This window comes from Streptopelia decaocto (genome assembly GCF_964273445.1).
Source record: "Streptopelia decaocto genome assembly, chromosome: 7".
NCBI lineage: Eukaryota > Metazoa > Chordata > Aves > Columbiformes > Columbidae > Streptopelia > Streptopelia decaocto.
In genome coordinates, this window is record NC_138661.1 from 67,917,901 (window position 1) to 67,939,628 (window position 21,728).

Consider the following 21,728-nt stretch of genomic DNA (forward strand, 5'->3'; position numbering starts at 1 on the left):
CTGTAAAACAGAGATGGCAGCAATTATCAGAGATGCCTGCTGCAGAAAGACAACCCTGAGCAAACTTAACACCCTTTGTTCATTTCTTTCAATGGTTTATCGACCCGATGAACTGGGAATGAGAGAACTACTTTTCCAACTATCACCAAGTTTTCTGCATTTACTAATGTATTTTGCAAGGCACCATGCTTTCCAAGAACTGGCTATCCAAGCTAAGGCCATTCGCTCTGTTTTATTAGGGCAGGGAACTGAGGTGGCTCACCCATGGCTGCAGTTGCTTGGTATCAGGGCTGACACCAGGGACATGGGAATCCAGCACCTCTGTTCTCATAACCAAGCCACACTCATAGTATTAAGCTTTCTTCGTGTGTGTGTCAAAGTGACACATGGCTCTCAGGCAACCAGCTGATGGAGCACCATGGTACTCCAGGCCCAGCCAAAACAGCATCACTGCCCCACCATGCCCCAAGAACATTGTTACACCCAAGCAGCAGATGGATGACAGGGTCTGCCCAGAGCCCAAAGCCTGAGCTAGAAGCACTTAGGGACAGCAGCAACAGCCTGGGACTCGGCATAAATGCCAGTGAAACACCAGACTCAGCTGGGTGAGTTTTGTTCTCTGTGTTCTTCTTGTAAGCAGCTTAGGAACAGACGCTGATGCCTGGTACGTATAGAGAAAGGCCACAGGAACACAGGAGGTGGCTGTGAGGAGCGGAAGCTTTCTGTGTTCACACCTGATCCCTTCTGCAAGGCCAGAGCAGCTTCAGGGCTGCTAAACTTCAACTGAGAGTGCAGCTGTGAAAAGGACAGAGCATCAGTCTTGCTCAGAACCGCTGCAGTCCTCCCATCCTCTGCACAGAAAGCACTACAGGAAAGTCTTAGAAGTCACAGCAGCAAGGGAGTGAAAGGGGGATGAGCTTTGCCACCCAGTACTGCCGAGAGCAGAGGGACTGCAGGTGAGATCAGGTAGTCACAGCTACTGGTTCTAGTGGTCCATCTGGTATTTACTACAGTTATCATCATAACTTGGTGAGCTATGTCTGCTTCCTGCCAGAACTGGGCCTCACAGAAAGGCTGCTTCTGTCACACCTGGATATTCAATAGCTCTGTCACATCAGCAGACCTTTACTTAGGTCTGAGAATCACTTGCTTGTCACTCAAGGCCAGCTTTTGCTGGGGGATACACACACACGAAAACACAAACTAAAAAAAACACACACACACAGCACGATGAGCTGCCACCAAACTAGCAGCTGTATGGCACTGCACATCAACTGCCAGGAGCCTTGCTTGCATAAAGATGGTCAAAAAGCTGAAGCTCATCTCCTTTTGCATAACCCAGCCTCCTTATCTTTCATTTCACACTCCTTGCTCTATGTGGGAGCTTCTGTCCCTTGCGTGAAGAGATGGCTGATGGAACAGCAATAGAATAAAGCAACAGTCCTGCCCTCTGCTGAAAGCTCTGATATCAGAGAAGGCAGAAGCAGCAGCACTTTCAGCAGTATTTATTCCAACCACCCTTTATTTTCCTTTCTCCTGCAAGGTCCATCACCCAGGATGCACTCATCCTACATCCCCTCTGCTCAGGGCATCATGCCTCCTTTCTTACATTAACTTCACCACTGTGCATCCCACCACTACAAGAGTTCTGATATGCAAAAATTCCCCACTTTTTTTTTTCCTCTTGCAGAGTCTTCCTTATCTCCCTGTCCTACCTATTCAGCACCATCTACCCCCCACAAAGAGCATGCAGAAGCAAGGTAGTCAGCATTGTCCTGCAGAGATTTTACACAATAGGGTCTGTAGACAGCAATTTAAGCCACACCATCTATTAAACCACCTTGACTGGATGGCTCCCAGGTTTCAGCAAATTACTTTGCAACCTCAATCCCAACCTATTCCTAGCACATACAGAATCTGTAAGAATTCTCTTCCAGCATTGTTCCATTATAATTACAGCTTGCAATGTGTAATGCTGTCCTCTAGTGAACGGCTATGATATTGCACACACAGCCACTAGCACCCCCTGCAAATACCAGTACCGAAGTCACAGCTAAGCAAAGCACAGTTAATCCTGCTGCTCCTTTTTCTATTCTGCCCTTTAAACCCTGGGGATCCTGAAAGGATTAATGGCACCATGAGGACCACAAAGGACAATATTTTTCTCACCACTCCTGAAGACAAGAAGTGCTAATTGTGTCTGCCAGAGCATATTTTGTGTCCTCCTTTGAGCCCAAACCACAAAGGCCAAGGACCACCACAGCTCTCGGCTGACAGCAAGACTCTTCAGCTTCATCTGTAACACTCAGAGGGCAGTGGACCATGGCACAAAAAGACAAGTGGCAACAGATGCCACAATACAATAATAGCAGTGAGGTTTCGTGTAAAAAGATCTAAAACAAAACAAACAATGACACCACTACAAAAAAAAAACACACACACAAAACAAAAATACAAAAAACCCAGACAAACAAACCCAAAACAAACAAAAAAACCCAAATCAACCTGACCAACCACTGAGCCATTGTTGGACTGATAATTAACTTCCACTGGGCAGGAACATGCAGCAGGAGTACATTATGCTTACAGCATACGCCTTCTGCAGGTTTCCAAACTGCACAGCTGAGCAAGGCAAGCAGACTCACGCACTATTTAAACATCCTATCCGCTACTGCACTACCAACAGAATCACTCCACAGGGACGACTGAACCATGCAATTCCTAACTGCTAGCAAGAAACCAAAACTTTCTGAGATGGGTCACTAACAGAAGAGGAAGGAGGATGAAGAGCAGCAGCACACCAGATAGTGTCCATCTCCTGTTACTCTGCAGTAACAGAGCAGCAAGAACATAATCATAACTGGGGAGCCTGCCCCCCATTTTATCAACATTCAATTCCATTCTGCAGGTCCCAGTCTGTGGTCTTTAAGATCCCAGTAAACACTGCGTGGTTGGTCCCCAGGCTCGCATGGGCTCCGCAGCATTTTTCAGCTGAAAGAGATGCATGCACCACAGGCTGCAGAAAACGGCAGAATACTACTACTACACAGACAGAAGTGCCTGGACACCTCTGCTGAGAAAGTACACATCCAGAAGAGTGGATGGTTAACCAACTACTGGATCTGTCAGAAATATTCTCCTGAGCAGAGTGACCAGTGACTTGTAATGCAAGATTTATTTGCAGACAACGCAGCATTAATAATGAATCCCACTTAAGCTCATTGCAAACCAATCTTGCCCTTTTTCACAGGGGTACAACATAGCAGGACTGAACTTTCTGCTGACATCTTCCTTTCCTTCTGCTCCTGGAAGCATCAGAACAGCCTCTCTCCCAGGACTTTACAGCTCCACTTCCATTCGCAGCCTGAACCAGGATGGCAGAATAGTGAAAACAATAAGGTGTAACAAGCAAGAATCAGCTCCAGCAGAACTGGGAGAGGTTTCCAGCTGCTACTTTAATTCAGTTGAACATCCCTCCCTTGCATGGGGTTATCAACATGAGTCCAGCACACCTTCCTTAGTCAGCTACCAATGCCAAACACACAGAAATGGAGAACGTTAAAAGGAACAGCCACTTTTCATTTTTTTTACTGCAATGAAAAACTACTGTGGGATCAGGGAGCATTACCACATTCAAAGCTATGCTATTTTGACTAGGATGAAAACCTGTGTTGACCCCATATAAAAAAAGAACCTATTTGGATCTTTAAAGCAGCTAAAACTCCACATTGCCTTGGTGTAACTCAGCAAGGACTCTAAGTAAAGCTAACTTTGAAGACAGGACAGGTTGTTCAGTCTAAGCAAGAGCTTCACTGCACTAAGAGCTCACCCCAAAGATGGCTGGAGCAAACATGCACAAACCCAAAAAAGCACCCTTCACCATCCTGGGGGAGGGAAAACCCAACCTATCCCACATTGAAATGGTGGTAACTAAGGCTAAACCAGGATCACTTTGGCCTCAGGGCTGCATCATGAGACTGTGGATAAGGCTCCCCAATCAAATCCTGTTCCAGTGCTTGCAGGGCCAATCACAAGCTGGTGCAACTCTGGATAAACTGTTGTCATTCTGCAAATATTATAGGTTGCACTTTCAGACAAGCTATGTCAATGCTCTCCCACACATGCACATGAGCAAATACTGTGTGTATATATATATATATGTATATCTGTGTGTATCAGGAAGAAGCACAAGTCCTACATACTCATTCTCCACACTTAGTGTGGGCAAGTTCAGCTTCTTCAGACCATGAAAACCAGAGGCAAAGATGCAGTCCCATTACATGGCCATTAATCATTGCTGTTCTATTGCTTGAAAAGTGGTTATTTTCAAAATATAGCCCTTAGAACTGTGTTCAGATGTTAAGTATGTGTGGGTGTGTGTAAATGCATATTTCCTCCTTGCAAAATGAACAATGAAACACTGACTCCAGATTCTTGCAGAGACTGTGTTTAGAGTCACAACCACCACAAACAGCACAGGTTCACATGCAAAGACAAACCTTTTTTATTAAAAAAAAACTAACACAAACCACATTCACCCTCTTGGACTCCTGCACTTAGTGAAATAAAGGCATCTTTCCTCTCCACAACTGATGTGTGGAACATACAACTCAGAGCTCTGGGAACTCCTGGGACTAGAGCTTAACATGCCAGCAAATGGCAAGGTGGCCTATTTCAGCGAATGGCCAGGGCACTATCAAGCCATCCCTATCAGCCTTTTCCCAGTTTCAGAAATGTTTCACAGGCAAAGACAACTCCTGTGGTCTGGGACAAGTCTGCCTCCAGAAAGCTGACCAAGATACATCTCCACTGAACAGTACACAGAACCTCAAATGACACCAAATAAAAGCAGAGCTCCTGAACTGTTCACAACTCTGCTATAAAGCCAGCCAAGTGGCTCTCCCCACTCCAGAGTCTGAACCATCATCTACTTACAGGAATTTCTAAATGTTAAAAACAAACCAATAAATCCTTTTCAGACATACTCTTCACTCTCTCAAGAGTTTTCCCACCAAGGAAACGTTTACTGCCCAAGGCTCTCCTGCAAGTAGGACACACGCTTCGTATTGTGCAGATGGTTCACAGGATAAAAAAAGGGCCTCACAAAAAATCAGTGACACAAGGTTGAAGCTGCTGATGCATCGCTACCCTGAGCTACCAGCTTTTTGTCCAAGGCCTCTATCCTGAGCAAAACCAGACCTCTTGCTGTTATATCTCAAATTCAGCATCACTTTTACTATCTTCCCCACCCACCCTATAACCTCTGCAGGTCACTTTCCAAGTCAGCACAAGACAGTGGGCTGTGCAAACTTGACTTACCACACTTAAGTCAGAAGCTGAAGGAACATCCCCAACCTCCCCCCATCTGCTACTGGCTTAACAAGAGAGACAGCACCTTCTCACATAAAACAGAGAATATTTTGAAGTGTATGAGGAAAATGCCAGAGAAGAACAGAATCTGATTCCCTGTAGACTCCAAACAGGAGGCTGGAACAGTGTGAAATAAGGCATATTTCCTTTAGGAGAGCAGACAGCAGAGCTTGAGATATTGTCCCCTGTCAAGAGCAGAGATGTTCACTAAGACAGAAGGCTCAAGCCTAATGAAGTATTTGCTCAAGGACTCCAGCAAAGAAATAGATTAATTTAAAAGTATCTATTCCTTCCTGTAATCATTAGGAGGCAGATAGAAAGACCTAATCCACCTCTTCCCTCCCCAGCTCACAAATGTGACCAAGGACACAAAACTTCAAAAGCAACACAGCCAATAAAGCAAGAGTTACAATTCTTTATGAAGTCTATAATCTGCCTGTAGAAGTCTCAGTGCCAGAGGCAGACTTCATGAACAAAAATCAAGGCCAAATTCAGACAAGGGACTGTATAACATTGTGGTAGTAAGGTACAATTTTAGAGTTACACAAGCTAATCTACGTGGAGTAGTCAAGTCACACACCTCATGGAATTAGCTATCATTTGTAGGGTGTCAGTGTCACATCCTAACGACAGCACAGGATAGAAAGGCAGAATAGCTGCTTTTGCTGAACCACCAGCACAGGGGCACTGCACTGGGACTGTGGGAAGCCATCAGCCCATCCCTTGTCCCAGGGCAGGACCAGCTAGGACATTTATCTGCTTTGACAGAATTAGTTCAGAGCTTCAGGAGGCCTCTGCTAACAGCAAAGGCTCAACTACCTCCCCAAGGCAATCCAATCCAGTGTTCCACTACTCTCAGAAGGAAGGTCTGTACAGCACTAATATCTTGGGCCAATAATCTTCCCTTAATTAAGTCTTCTTTGTCCTGAAGCACTAGATAGTATCCACTGACTCTGAACATGGGGAAATCAATAATACAAGTTTATTTAGCTACATCCTTCAGGGGCCCTGGGAGAGCAAACAAACATCCCACTGCAACAGGTGGCAGCAGAATTCAAGCAATGCTGTTCAGTCAAAAGGTGAAACACCAAATCTTCAACAGTCTGTCTCAGAACTTGGGTTTTCAACTAAACACAGGTGTAGGGCCTAAGTATCAGGCTCGTAAGCAAACAAGCTTCCTAGTGGACCCCAGAGAAGTAAAAATAGAGCAGCTTATAAACGCTCAGACCCCACAAAGTACATTGTATGGACTGTCAGGGGAGAAAGGCTGTGTGTCTGAGGGCTACCCAGCTCTCCTTCATTGGCAGCTCCAGTCCCAGGGTGCACCATGTGCCCTTGACTCCGTTTGTCTTGGGTGAACAATCTCTTTTGTGTTCTTAAGCAAAAATCTCAAAGACTAATTTGCAAGCTTTGCCTAGTGCATGACACATTCACTGACCTTACAAGACCTTTGAGCTCTGCACCCCAGAGCTCTATTTCTGCACCATGGGAGCCTGCTCAATGCACAGCTTGGTATTTCTGCTAAAACCCAGAGGACAAAAAGAGTATCAGTACTGCAGCTCTGGCTTCCTGGCTCTCATTTGCCTCTAGCTGTGGTTGTTAGCCAGGAACTCAAGTTTAGGAACAGAAGGCACACGCCTTCTGGCAGCTGCCTGCACTTAACAAAAGGACCTGGGGAGAAACTCACCCCCATTTATTTGTTCACAGGAAAAAAAAAATCTTACACCTGACTTTGGCAACAAACAACAAGACTCAGTATTTAGAGAACAGAAGTCTTACTCAAGGTGAGACAGCAGAGGGCTTGGCAAAGAGGACAAAGCCTTAGGAACACTGAATTTCTTCAATAATACCATAGAATTGTTGTGCCCTATGAAGGGTAAGTCTACACTGCAGGCACTAGGCACACTACAGCCTGAATGAGCAACGAATAAGTGCCATGGGGAGAGGAAGACACTTGGCTGAAGGCAGAATGTCTTCAGAATGACACAGTTCAGTTTTGAGACAACTACAGAGCTAGAGTCTTGAGCAGCAAAGGGGAACAAGAGAATTTGGAAGGCAGGAAGAAGTAACTCCCACTGAATTGTCTGTTGCCTCATTTTCTATCTGGAGCAGCTTTACTTCCTCCTGGAATCTACATTCAAGTGACACAAGGTGCAGCAGGATCTCAACTACACACCACATCCACTACCTTTGCTGGACTGCTGCTACAACCCCACCACATGTCCTTGGCCAGTCCAGTCTGCTGGAGCTCCACTGATGGAAAAGTGCTATTAATGGCTGGATTCATAAACACAGTTTTGGTGAGCAGGAGAAAAAAAGTAGCGGCACCAGCAAAAGAACAGCAATTATTTGCACAGATATTATGAAGGATTAGCTTCTTTCCCAAGAGAATGGAAACTAATTTTGGGGACATAAGACTAAGGTTTGCTGCTGTAACTGCTTTTTATTCTACCAACACCTACCAACTTCACCGTTACATTCTGTGCCTATTTCCTGTATCAACCTGCTGACTCTTTTAAACCTCTTCTATCAAAGTCAACACGATATGCATTTGAACACCTAGCAACACCGCAGCTCTCATTTTTGTCTACCAGCTTCTAGATACTACAACAGGGTCAAGTTAGGCAATAGAGGAGGATGTAGCATCTCTGAGTACAGACTTAAAATGTGGGAAAACAACATGGATTAGACAAGGATGAGACAAAAACTGTCAAGGCCCCATTCAGCCGCAGAGGAACTGCCTGTGCACGTCAATCACCCAAAATTCCGCAACTGGAATTAAGGAAGAGCACAGGGAAAGGACTTGTGGGAGGCAGTAATTCATCATCCTTTCACCAGAGGCAACGACAAATTGTACCAGTGGCAACAGCAGAGATCACAGACAGCACAGGGGTTTGAAACAAACCCATTTCTGCACAGATCACTTGAAGAAGAACTGCGAGTGAACGCAGACAGCAGCTCAGTGAGGCTCTGCCCATCTTCACAGCATTCAGCAGCAGGAACATAAAGGCCAACAAGAATGTGAGTGCAGCTCAGCAGCTGAGAGGATGGATTAAAAAAAACTGAAGATATAATAAATTACACTTGACAAAAACTTCCACACCCAATCCTCAAATACTCTGTAGCACAGAAACTAAAAAGTCTCCAACTTCAAAATAGATAGCTCAGAGCAACCTATGTAAAGCAGGGGAAAGGTGCTGCGGTCCTAATCGAGTTACAGAATTCTCCTTTTAAATGCAAAGAGAAGATGGAGCAGCAGAGAGCTGCTGAATGAAATAGAAGCAGCAAGGGAAAAGGGGCTGGGACAAACCCATCATCAAGATAACACAGCCCCAAAAGTTACTAGAAAATCCTTTTTGTAGGATCCAAACGCACCACTTAAACATACAGGCCACAGGAATGTGTATAAAATTTATGGAACACAGAAGATGCATTTCTGTAACTCAGAAATAATTTGTCAGTAGGATGCCATCAGCTCATGCTATTGAGAGGTGTATGAAATTGGACTTCAAAAAACTCAGTCAGGTGTATTAAATCAGGGCAAGAAAAATAAGGAGGGGCAGCTCACACTACTCAGGTGTATGAAATTGACTTCAACAAGAAAATGCAGTCAGGTGTAAGAAATCAGGGCAAGAGATACAAAACCAAAGAAAAGTCATAATAGCTACTAACAAATGTTTCCTAAACATACTGGGCTACAGCAACATTTCATGAAATTACTTCATGAGGATAGAGCATGTCATTAGCTGCAGTTTCACAGAATCATTTGGGTTGCAAGGCAACTTTAAAACCCATCTGCCATGGGCAATAAAAGCCCTCTGCCCTGAACAGGCAGCAAAACTGCTGCTACCCCTGTGAGTGCTGGCAAGGCTGCTGTGCTGGGATCCACTCACCCCTGTATCTACACTGTGTAGCCATGATGTAGATTATTAGAGACAAGACTTGTGGTGAGGCCAAAAGGCCGGGGATCTCCAAAGGCAGCACCACACCACACCTTTCAGCGCTTTGATCCAGGCAAGGGCAGGGTCTGGATACAGAATATCCCATGTCCAGATAACCTGTGCTCTCCCAAAAACCACCTGATTCCCAAAATTCCTTTGGCCTTGGAAGAACAACCCACCAGAGCCCTCAGGCACCCCCTCTCTGAGGGGCTGCACAGCCCCTTCCAAAAGGCTCCCTCAGCTGCTGGGCACTGGGAGCTCCCTGCCATGCCCAGGTGAGGGGCAACGTGCACAGATCAGCACTGCAGTGCCACCCTCCTCACACATACAGCAGCCCCAGAGATTTTAGCCAACACAATCCATCATTTTTCCAAACATTACATTAATTTGGAAGTCACCTCATTTAATTCCACAACATATTTTCTACCCTAGTAGTCCTCAGAGCTGCAAACTCCATGCTTCTTCCCGCAAAATCTCACCCTCTCTCTTCTAACACTCCACATTTTTCCTGTTATTGAGAGTAAAAATAAAATGCTGCTGTTAACTCAAAACTCAACCACTCACTTCCTCTGATGCCTTTCTGGGTGCCAGCTATTTCTCCAGCTGCTGTTGGCCTCTTTCAGAACAGCAGCTCCTGCTCAACATGGGTTTCTGCTGCAACACACCTGACTGGCCTAAGATTTAAGGGAAGAAGACAGTGATTGGAAAAGGAGAAACTAAATTATTCTCAAGAGTAAATATTTAGCACCATAAAGAAAAAATAAAAAGGCTAATCCATGCTTTAGAACAGCATTTCAGCTGTCTTCAGAGTAAGTCAATACAATCATTTTGTAAGAGACTAACATATGGGGGACAAGGTCAATTAAAACTTTGACAGCAATAGCAGAGTTTTATCTCTGTGGATTTGGCATCAGCCCAGCTTGAAGGGAATTAAATCAGCCTCTATCCAAAAGTCACTGCTTAGCCCTCAGGCTTCACAGCAGTTGCAGGCAGCATTACATACCTGCAGGTGGGGAGGCGTCAAGTAACTTCCCTGGAAAACAGACAGCAGAGTGGAGATTCCTGACCTGCTCCCCAGCACCAGGCCCGGGCCAGGAGCCTTCCTCCCGCTCAGCACTCCCTGTGCTCACAGAGCCCCAAGAACAAGCCTGACTTTGGGCCTGGCTCGGTGGGATACTGCCCGGAGAAGCGGGCAGAGCCCTAAGACGCCCTGGGCCGCGTCCCTGCCAACCGGCCCGAGCTGAGCCGGGCACGGCGGCGGCGGGCAGAGGGGCTCGGGGAGGAGAGGGGACCGCTCCGCTCCGCCCTCCCCTCACAGACACCCGCCGGCCCCTCCTCACACACACTACGGGTCCCTGAGCCGCCGGCCCCTCCTCACACACACTACGGGTCCCTGAGCCGCCGTCCTCTCCTCACACACACTACGGGTCCCTGAGCCGCCGGCCCCTCCTCACACACACTACGGGTCCCTGAGCCGCCGTCCTCTCCTCTCCTCTCCTCACACGCACCAACGGCCGCCGCACGCGCCCCCTCAGGAGCGCCCAACGGCAGCGCACGCGCAGCAACCACACCCCATCATCGCCGCTTTAAACACAACCCCGGCCCCGCCCACCAGCCGGGCGGCGTTGCCCCTTTAAGCCCCGCCCCTCGCCCCCGCCCGCGGCCGGCGGAGCCGCGGGAGCAGCGTGGGGCCGCGGGCAGCGGCGGTCCCGGTACCGGAGCGGAGCGGGCAGCGGCAGCGCCGGAGCGGGCAGCGGCATGTCCTGAGGCGGCAGTGGCGGCGGCGCGGAGCCGGGCCCCACCACGGAGGGGTCGGTGGAGCAACGGGCCAAAGGCCGGGCCCCCATGAAGGAGAAGGAGGTGGGGGCGGAGCGGGGCAAGCCCGCCACTTACACCGGGGACAAGAAGGCGCGCATGGCGGCCAAGACCAACAAGAAGTGGGTGCGCCTGGCCACCGTGCTGGCCTACGTCCTGTCCGTCTCGCTGGCCGCCATCGTCCTCGCCGTCTACTACAGCCTCATCTGGCAGCCGGTGCGCGGCGGCGGCTCCGGCCCCGGCCCCGCCGCCGCCACCCCCTCGCAGACCCGCGCGGCGCCGCCGGCCCCCGCGTTCAGCCGGGCCCCCGGCTCGCCGCCCGCCGGCCCCACGCAGGAGGCTCCGTCACCGCCGCGGACGGGCCCCGAGCCCGGCCTCGTCGAGACCGACCGCCCGGACGTGTCGCCGCCGCCGCCCGGGGCCGAGGCGGGCACGGCCGCGCTGCGCCGGCTGCGCGGGAGCCGCTGAGCCGGCCGGCAGCGCTCAGCCCCCGCCCGGGGGGAAGACCGGCCCGGCGGACTGCGGGGGGCGGCCGCGGTCCAGCCCCGGCAGCCGGCGCCGGGCGGAGCGGGATGCGGCGGCCGGGCCGGGCGGAGGATGGCGGGCGGAGCGGCTGCCCCGCGGCGATCGCCCGCTCGTCGCTCCGCGCCGGCCGCAGGGGAGGCGGCACCGCGGGCCCCGGCGGCACCGAGCCCCGAAGAGCTTGGGCTGGAGACTCACCCGGCGCGGGGGTCGGCGGGGAAGGAAGCGTTTCCACTTGGTAGAACTGTGGTATCTTTTTTTCCTCCGTTTTTTCCTCAAAAGGGAATTTAGTGTCTTCGTTTTCTTCCTCACCAGGGCTAGCTTCTCCCGTTGAACCTGCATTGAATTCCTGCGCTATTTATGCCAGTCTATTACCTATAAAAGGATATCGGTGTCCAGAATTCCTCACTATTTACAGGATCAGCTGGGAACAATATGAATTTAGAGGCTGTAATCCATTGTTTAAGTAAAACCAGTTTTGTTTAAAAATGAGCATAAACTTATTTAAAAACATGTGAAAGGTAAATTGACTTGTTTACTATATTAAAATATTTTCCCAATATGAAAGTCTCTGTAATACAGTATGTTCTCTTTGGCAGAGGGAGGAGAATTTGGGCAGAATGTCAAACTGGAAGGACTCTGTGTAGCAGAAAATGGTTTGCCCACTGTGGCATATAATGTTGATTCATTTGTCATTGCTCTCCTTAGGTGAGGCTGGAGGAACCTCAGTACATGCTTAAGTCCAGCTGAATGTGGCATCAAAGCGTTGGTGAGGAGAGCAGGTTTGATGTGTGATGGCCGAAGCAGGTGGGGCTGTCGCGGTGGGCGGCAGCGGGGCCGGGAGGTGCTGCAGGGCTCGTGCTCTTCCCTGCCCGGGGTGGCAGAGCCCAGGCGGCCGCACGGCTCCTCGCTGGCACCCCGAGCCCGTGCCGTCGGGAGGCAGGGCTGTGCCGGTGGTTTGTGACGTCCCCGGGCAGGCGTTCCGCACAGCTTGATGTTTCCCTGCCCCGTAGCCTTCAGAAGTGTTCGGTGCAGTCCCTTTCATCAGTGAGCCGTGCAAAAAAAAGTGGCTTTTAGTGACTGGAGGATGTGGGTATCAGCTGGGAGACTGTATGACCTGTGTTGTTCTGAGCAGCTGCTTTTCAGATTGATGGTTTTGGTGGAATGCCTTAACTGTGAGGCTGCCAGGCTGTTCCATGTCCCTGTGGAATGATCCGTGGAGTTCGCATTCCCTCTGCTGAGGGATAAAAACGTGCTCTAACATGGTGTATGTAGCTCAAGTTGTGCAAATCACGAGGATACTGTAAAATATGGCACTTGACTTTTTTAAAGTTGGGGGGAAAGATAGCTGTTTCGTACCTAAATCAGTATGCTTTGGACTGGTGCTGGTGTGTTACGCCTGCATCATCAGCCGGGCATTCCCTCACAGCATGTGTTAAAGGTAGAAACCAGAGCAGCGGGCTTCCAGAAAGAAATCAGGCAAAGGGAAGGAGTGGGTTGGGTATGATCTTCCACCCTCCTTTTCCATTTTCTGGAGAGCGTGCAGGGAAGTCTGTATGTTGTTAATGTGCTAAAAAAGAAAGGTAGCTGGTGGGAAGGAAGATCGCGCTTGGTGCTTGTAGCCGAAAGCACGTGTGCGACCAGTGTCACCTTCCTGCAGGGCAGGAGCCGAAAGTCCGAAGCTGGTGCTGCGGCAGACGGCTGTCCTGCCGCCCGCCGCCTCCGCAGTGCTTCGGCACCCTCCTGTTCACCCCGCGGTGGAGGGACGGGGGTCCTGGCAGCAGCACCCGCTCGCAGCTTTGGCCAGACGCTCAGCTGCGTTTGGCCCCGTGGGTCAACGTTCTGTAGCAGCCGGTGATTTTGTTCTCTTGGCGGTTCTGCCTGCAGCACGTTGGTACCTGTTTGGTGCCTGACCTGCCGAGGGGCTGCCGCACGCGCGCGTAGCTCTGGGTCGTGGTGAGAACAATTCGGTTTGCTGTCCTTGGCACCCACCGCGGGGTGCGGGGAGAGGCTGTGCGCAGCTCTCCAAGGGAGGAGGGACGGAAAGAGAAACAAAACAGGCTCGTTGTTTGGTGCCAGTTGAGTTTACTCTGTTTCTTGGCCCTGGTACTAAATGCAGAACCAGTTGGGAAGGGTCTCTGGGAGGGAGCTTGTGTTTAACATTTAAAGCCTTTGAAGATAAATAAAAGCTGTGTTGAATTACACAGAGGCTGGGATTTCTCTAATCTTGGTCTGCAGCTCTGAATCTATAGTAGTGAATCTATAGTGGGTTTGAACAGTGTAGCCGATGTACGCAGACTCCTGGCATTTTTCACTTTAAATGCAATTGCTCTCAGAAGACTAATAGAGCATGGCTGCGTAGAGCAGATGGAAGGGGAAGTGAATTGAATTAAATGTGCTGCGTGGCCCTCTTCCAACCTGTCATGTAACTGCCCAGAGACGCCTTGTATTCAGGAGCGGGAGCAACATAAAGCTCTTCACCTGGTTTGTGGTGGTGTTGGCAAAGGATCTTTGGGATGGTGACAGTGTTGAGATCTACTCCAGCAAAGGGAACAGACCCACTGCTGAAGATGCCTCCCCTTCTGGTGCTAAAAACAGGTGATGAGCCAGTACTAAGATGGTTGTGGCCATCTTCATTCCTGGATGGAAGTGCAGGCTTGACGAGTTCCCAGACTGTGCTTTTTGCAGCTTTTCCTCTGCTGACAAATGGAGAGATTGAAGTGAAACACTTCTATTTCTGTACCTGTTACAGCTGGCGTTGGAGCATCCCGGTACTTCACTTCTGTTGTACTAAGTGTGCAAGGGGGGAAGCTTTGGCTTGCAAAGATGCAGAAGGATCACGGGCTGAGAGCTTTTGTGATTTGAGCAGCCTTGTTTTCCAAAGCCCTTCTGGGCCTAAATCCTGCAGCTCAAACCTCATCCACATCCTTTTCCCAGCCACAAATGACCGCTCTCCGGAGGCAAACGCGTTCCCCCCGCCGCGCTGCCGCCAGCCTGCCCCGAGCCGGCTCTGCGCTTGGCGCTCTCGTCATGGCAGACGGGCCGAGAAACCAGCTGCACTTTGCAAATACTTCTAGTAACAAAAATGACTCATCTGGACTGGTTTCTAGGTGAAAACTAACTTATAAAAATCCAGGATACTAGGGATTTCTTAGGAAGTAGGTTGGCTGCAAAGGAAAACAGCTGGATTGACATCTAGGACTGTGGAATTTTGCATTATGTTGCCATCTTTGTACTGAGACAGTCATCTGCACCTGAACATCATTTATTTAGTGCCCTGAAATGGTGCAGTCACAAGTGCCAGGTAAACCTGAGGTCTGAAGGCAGGCTGTCTTGCTGTCCATTCTATTACTTCAGCTCCAATTCAGGCTCTCCTTCACTGGTCCTCAAAACAATAAAATCAGTTCAGTTAGTGTAACTGTATCAGGTGAGATAAGGCACAGGCTTTTGTGTCGCTTCCTGGAAACAAACCACTAACATCGTGATTTGTAATGTTATTTCCTTGGTATTGCTGGCGGGGGTTATTCCCTTCACACAAATGTTGTCCCGTGTGTTCCTTGCACACAGAACCGCGTCATATTTCCGGTGTGTGCAGATCTGTGTGTAAGGGAGTTGTCTGAAAGTAGTTTGGCTGAAGAAGATGGTCAAACATGAGTAAAATGGCTTGGGCGCTTTGCTTTAGTGATACGAGGAAGTTATCAAGAGTCTCCGACCCCTGACTCTGGATGCTCCTGTGAAGCGTGATGGCTCTGACGGTTGCAATAGTGCCATCCGTGCTTATGTTTGTTTTACTTCATTGTTTTCTTGATTAAACACACTAATAATTTTCTGCAATGCCAACTTTTCTCCAAGCTTAAGAGTCTCTGTATCATTTAGGGCCCAAGTTCCAGATTTTCGTCCTCGAAGAGCCTTTAACAAATTGTGGCACAGAGAAGTCACCATGTGTTTGTGCTTCAGGTACAACTTAGTTCTGAAACACAGCATTGTCAAGTGTCAAGGGAAGGAAAATGCTTTGATTTTCCAGGTCCGAATCACAGTAATCACTGAAGAGGATGGAGGGGAGCCAGGTCATGTTCTGCTTTGCCTTTCTGACTGGGAAGAGTCTCATGAGGCAGGAATGGGACTTTTTGGGGGAAATTGCTGCTGCTGCCGCCTTGCCCAGCTGTGCCGTGCCAGCGGTGACCCCTGGGGCTGGAGCGCTGCCCCTGCACAGATCCTCACTGCAGCTCCAACCGCAGGCTCTGGCCAATGGCAGCACTCCCTGAAGGACGAGTAATAAGTGGAGAATTACTAATGATGTCCAAAGGTGCATCTAGATCAGAAGGTCTTTTTGGACCTCCTTCGTTCCTTCCCTGTGGATGCCTCTGGGCTTACACCTATTTATTGATACATAATCCTTGCCCTCTGCCTGTTACGTGCTGGTCTTGTCCCATTGAGCTCAATTTGTTCAGGGAGAGTGCATTTGGTGTAACTCAAATGCAGGACCAGAAGGAAGGGAAATAGCTGGAACAAAAAGTTACTGGAGCATGTAATGTGCTCCAGCAGCCGGCTCCATTTTCATCTTCTAAAAGCGACCTTCTCCCCACGCACGTTCTCCTGGGGTCTCAGTGAAGTAACACACGCCGTCTGAATTCCAGATTCCGGGACTGAGCTGTGGTTTTGTCAGGGAAGGGGGTGTTATTTGTACTCCAGATCCCAGCTTAATCCATGAGCGCAGCTGAAAAGCAGCCCTGGGTGCTGTGCTGGTAACAAAACCAGCGGCTGCTTCTGGGCACTGGGGATCTTCAGAGAAGCCAAAACTCATCTCGGCAGGTGCTCTGGACAGGGTGATGTGGGGGGGTGTTACCCATGGCTGTGAGTCCTGGAGGCGCTCAAGTGTGTGGAGAGGGGAATGGTGTAAGAAACGGTTGTAGCCAGGCTGGAGCAGCAAGCTGAGGAGGTGAAGCTCGACTCCTGGCTATTCCGCCTGCGTTCGGAGGCAGTTTTGGGAGAGCTGTGTCCCTGGTCAGCTGTGGTGTCGCTGCCCTGAGCTGGCAGGATCAGGAAGGAGCTGTGGACGTGCCGGTACGTCGGCTTTGCTCGGGGGGTCTGTGAGCCGGTGAACTGCTGGAGCTGCTGATCCTTTCTGTGGGCGGCGGGCACGTTCCAACCTCCCAGCAGGGCTGCATCCTCCTCCTGCTCTGCAGCTCTCATCGGCCTCAAAAAAGCTTTCCATGTCACTTGAAGAGCACCAGCTACTGTATGATGCACTTCAAATACAAAAACTTCTGACTAAATGCCAGTTTAGCTTCAGGCTCCTACACCATTTGCACCTGATTTATCTGGAGGGGAGCTGGTACAGAAAATCAGCTGATGTTTCTGTTATTTCTGCGTCTAGACTCTGTACGGGGCTTCACTTGGTAGTAAGCTGTGCGGAACACTTCTGCTGGAGGTATTGCGCTCGCTGAGATAGGAACGGAGAGCTGGAACTGCTGTCAACATTTGATGTTGTTGCCTCCTGCAGTAATTGCCTTGGTAAAGCTTTGGAAACTCAAGTAACTCCAACTTTATCCAGATGTAGTTTTGTCCTTGGCTTGGAGTTTTTTAAATTGATCTATTTATGCAAGAGTTAATTCACTAGTGTGAAATCAATTTTGATATGAGTTTTAGGTAGGGAGTTGCTGTGTTGAAATGGATGGTAAATTGTGCCGACGGGCAGTGTCTGGCAGCAAGCTGCTTTTTTGCTTTACGGAACAAGGTGTTGTGCCCGAGAGCCGCTGCTGCTTTCCCGCTGCCTGCAAGAGCCAGAATGACTTGGACAAAGTCCCTGTGCTCCCAGCGCTGCGGGAGGGAACAGGGACCTCCGCAGCAGACGACTGTGCTGAAGAGGCTTCCGTGTCTCTGGAACAGTCGGTCTGGAGCTCCAGCGCAGGCGGCCGGCGCTGCCGCCAGCTCCTCGCCTGGCAGCCCACGAGGGAAGCGCTTTCCTTGGGGTAAGCAACCTGAACTGGAGCGGTTGCTCTAAAAAGCAGAGATTACTGATTCAGTTCAGAAAACTCTACATGTGGGACTGAGAAACACTGAGAAACTGGAGCTTTTCCCACATTGCAACTTTTATTTCATATAAATAATCCCTCTACATCAGATTTTTCAACTTTTCAGCCTTTGCTCTCACTGTAAAGAAGAAACAGCTAGCCACAGTTTTCTGAAAAACTGCAATCCAGGCACCAACCCAAACGCATTCGAGCAAAGTGTTAATGAGCAGCAAAAAGTTATGCTTAGAACAGGCACTATCAGTGTAGTCCCTTCCCTGGAGCTTGCTACAGACTCAGGCCTTCCTAGGCATCGCTAAGTGCAAAGTTACTTGGATTTGCAGGAGAAAACGGTGGGAATGGGGGAAAAGTGATGGTTCTCCTTTCCAGAACGAGTCCAGGGTGGTAAGATACAGTGACAACGGCAGGGGTTTTAATTGTTTATCTCCATGAATAAGTGCTGGAGCAGGGCAATGTAAAAGCTGCCGTGTGCCTGGCTGTGTGCCCGATGGCTGCCGGCGGGCAACGAGTTCCCCATGTGAGACTGCACCGTGCACGCACCACGGGCGACGCGGCGCTGCTGTGCGGGAACGGCTCGGGCTGGCTGCGCCGACACGGAGCTCACACACCTGACACAATAATAAATTAAAGAATGAAACAATTGTAAGGAGGTTTTTGAGCCAGTCAGATAATCAGCTTTTAGCAGTGATGGAGAATCTCCAGAACCTGGAGCAGTTTTATCATCTGGCTTTCATCTATCTGTTCTTTCAGCTGTTGGGTAAGTCCAAGTAAACCCAGTCTGGTTTTCGCTGGGGTGACGATGTTTCTACTGAGAACACAGGAAAGCTGCACACTCTGTTTCCTGATAATGCCTGGTCTGAGGCCAAGAAATTCTCCTGAGCTTGGGATGTAGAGGAAATTCCCAGGTAGCCCATGAGATAGGTGCTTTTGGATCTAAGTTACGTGGAAAACCAAAATGTTCATCTGTGCAAATATTAGTTTATTAGAACAGAGTACAGTATTTCAGTCCACACATGCCAACCGTCTCACCAAGGCCGTCTGCCATTTGGTGAGCAAATGCATCCCGCAATGAAATCCAGCAAGTCTCCATGCATACGTGTCTGCATGTACGTTTGCTCCTGCATTAAGTTGTAGAGCAACGCTTCAAAATGAGCCTGATACCCTCTCTGCTCTGTCATTCACAAGTCGGAAATTCTGTTGTGTTACTCCTTGTCCCTGCCTTCTCCTTACTCAGTAGCCCTGTTTCTGGTAGGTCCTAGTCTGCTGTGAGTCTCTTAGCTGCTGGAAATCCAAGCAGCTGCGATTCTTGCACATTTATGCTTGTAAGTGCTTATCCGGGTTCTTGATTTGGAAGGTTTCTTTTAAGGCCAAGTCAAAATGTCTGTATGGCAGCTTCCAGGGGAACTGCTGCCCTCTTATTCAAGCACAAGGCTACGAAAGGCACAACCAGGAAGGTGAAAGCATTTGATAGGAAGCCTTAGGCCCTCAGCTCCCACTGGGCCTGGGTCCTGCTGCCAGCTCCTTTGGGCAGGGCAGTGGAGAAGGAAGATTATTGCGTTTGTGCTGTCCTCCCCCTTGCCCGGCTTGGCACACAGAGCTCCAAGTGTCTCCAGCTACTGTAGCCTTCCTGGCTTTACAAAGTGGGCGAGTGTTTTGCTGAGGTGCGTGCGTACCTGATTACCCAGCAGCCATCTTGCTTAGAAAAAAGCCCCCCTCCCGATGTGCAGGTTCAGCTGTTTGTGCCCTACAGCCCTCACCGGAGGAGGAAAGCGAGCTGTGTGTGGCGGAGATGCCGGGCGGGGTGCGAGCACCTGCCCCCGCAGCGCAGCTCAAGAACGCTCCGGCCCCCCGCAGCCCGCGCAGCTGCCGGCCGCCTCTGCCAGCACCTCAACCCCGACAAACCCCGCGCACAAGAGCCGCTCTGAACACTACTTATTCACCCTCCTACCCAACTACAACGTAACGCCTCTCACCCTGTCTCCTAAAGCTCTGTCGGTAGCGAGGGACAGCTCGCACGGCCACTGCCGCCCTCCGGCACAGCCGCTTCCCTGCCGGCCTCTGGGGGCTGCCCAGAAACCTAAACCTTAACTTTAAACGTAATTAGTTATTAAATAAAATAAAGTGCATCCAGTAGACATTTCGTTGGCTTGCCACACAGCTTCAATATAGGCAAAATAAATACAAAAGAAAAGTGGGAGTATGTTCTTTGTAGGTTGGGAGTGTGTGTAGCCTTCCCTGTCCTTTGGCACACGGAGAGGAAAGGGCGATGCCAAAACCGAGCAGGGGTGATGGTGACGGGGGACCCCACGTGTTGTGAGTGGGCGCTGAAGGGCACAGGGCGGATGCTGAAAGCTGATTTCATAGAAGGTCAAAGAGCGAGGCCAAGCTCACGCTCCTCTTCTCATCCACCGCCTTCAGCACCGTGTCCTGTGAAACAAGAGCAGAGACAGCAGCGGGGTCGTCAGTCCGCAGGGAACTGCTGAGCGGTGAATTAAAAGCGCTGGCCGAGTTTCAACCTGACGTTCCTGCGCGGCGGGGGCTGCTGGGGGCCCAGCACCCACCTGCCAGGTCCTGCGGGAGCAACGGGGGCTCCGCAGCCCAGGGCTGAGCTGGGGGCGCCAGGCTGGACGAAACACGCTCCCAGTCCCCCCCGCGTTAGATACAACTATCGTCCTTTTGCCTCAAGACCAGCAATCCCTACAGGGCTTCGTGTGTGCTGGGGCAGCACCTGGAGCAGCAAGAGGGGCTGATGTAGGGCAGGGCTTTGCGGCCTCTCTTCTGAAACTTGTGCTGGGGCTGCAGCGCTTGTGGATCAGTCTGAAAACACTAACCCGAGCCTGGAGCCTTCTGTCCTGCCGCTGCCTTCACACCCAGCTACCTTGATCTGAATTGTGAAAGGCAGACTTTGTGGCTGGGTTGTTGTTGTTTGGTTGTTGTTGTTTGGTTGGGTTTTTTTATCCTGCAGCTGCCAGATGCTCGGGAGCTGCTGAGAATTGCTGAGCTGGCATTTTCCTGCATCCATGTTCAAATCCCCAGATCTGCCTTCGGCTGATGCAGATTTCAGCACCCAAAGCTCACAAGGAAGGGCAGAGGGGCCACGTTAAAAGAAAAACAGATGAAACACCATGAAGGTAGGCGAGGCGATGGTAAGCTTGGCTTGCATAGAAAGGAAACCTCTGAAGGAATCTTTTAAGGACACGTACACAGATATCTACTGAGGAACTTTACTGAAGGCATAGCCACAGCACTGAAATAATTGACGCTATGTGCAGCTGAGACTGCAGGACTGTTGCTGGGGACGTTTTCCGCGTCCTGTCTGTCTCCCGCTGCCAGGTGCTGGGCCGCAGCGCACGGTTCTGGATGGACGCTCCTGCCAAGGGCCGGGAAGCAGAACTTCAGAATTGTGCCTGGTGGTCCAAACACTTTTAAAAATGTGTTGTACAAGTCTGAACTGACTGCAGAGCCAGCTCTGCTTATCGTTCATCTATCTTATTACTAATGGTTTCCAGTCTCTTTGACAGCCCTGTGCTACTAGTGCTGGTAGACAATTCCCTTCCCTATTTTTACACTATTATCCGTTCCATACAGACACCTTCCTGCGCGTAAGTGATGTAACTCTGCTGGCTCCCTCCTGGGGCAGCTCCACACTTCCCAATTTTGTTCTTAGTGGGCACTCAGTCCCATGAAATACCACAAGGCAAACTCAGCCATGACGTGTAAGACACATCATACCAGATTTTCTCACTTAGCTTTTTAAAAACGGATATATATCTATATATCTATATATCTATATATCTATATATCTATATATCTATATATCTATATATCTATCTGCTGTTCCAACATACACTGTTAGGCCAGAAAAAATCAGTAAGATCATGAGTCATCTTCTACCTAGAACACGCCATTGGACATCCCTAATTTAATTCCCATTTGAATTAGAACTGATTTCTTTAAGGGAAAAAAAAAAAATCTAATCCTGTCTAGATTTGCCAATGGTAGAAAAATCATCCCTGCAACTCTTGCTGAGGTTAAATATGTAAAGAGA

The 21,728-nt window shown here is 49.7% G+C and overlaps 2 protein-coding genes across 3 annotated transcripts in view; one reads left to right on the forward strand and one right to left on the reverse strand.

Annotated features, from left to right (window-relative positions):
• Positions 1 to 10,953: 10,953 nt before the first annotated feature.
• Positions 10,954 to 12,215, forward strand: INAFM2 (InaF motif containing 2). Its single transcript, XM_082058326.1, has one exon. It carries the CDS (start codon positions 11,157 to 11,159, stop codon positions 11,592 to 11,594), a length of 438 nt encoding a protein of 145 aa, XP_081914452.1. The 5' UTR covers positions 10,954 to 11,156; the 3' UTR covers positions 11,595 to 12,215.
• A 5,518-nt stretch (positions 12,216 to 17,733) lies between these two features.
• The window catches only part of CCDC9B (coiled-coil domain containing 9B), a gene marked incomplete at its 5' end in the record, with an annotated part of 44,745 nt that continues 40,750 nt past the window's right edge, over positions 17,734 to 21,728 (reverse strand). For both annotated transcript variants that reach the window (XM_082058575.1, XM_082058574.1), the window contains one exon: positions 17,734 to 20,107. The remainder of the gene's footprint in view (positions 20,108 to 21,728) is intronic.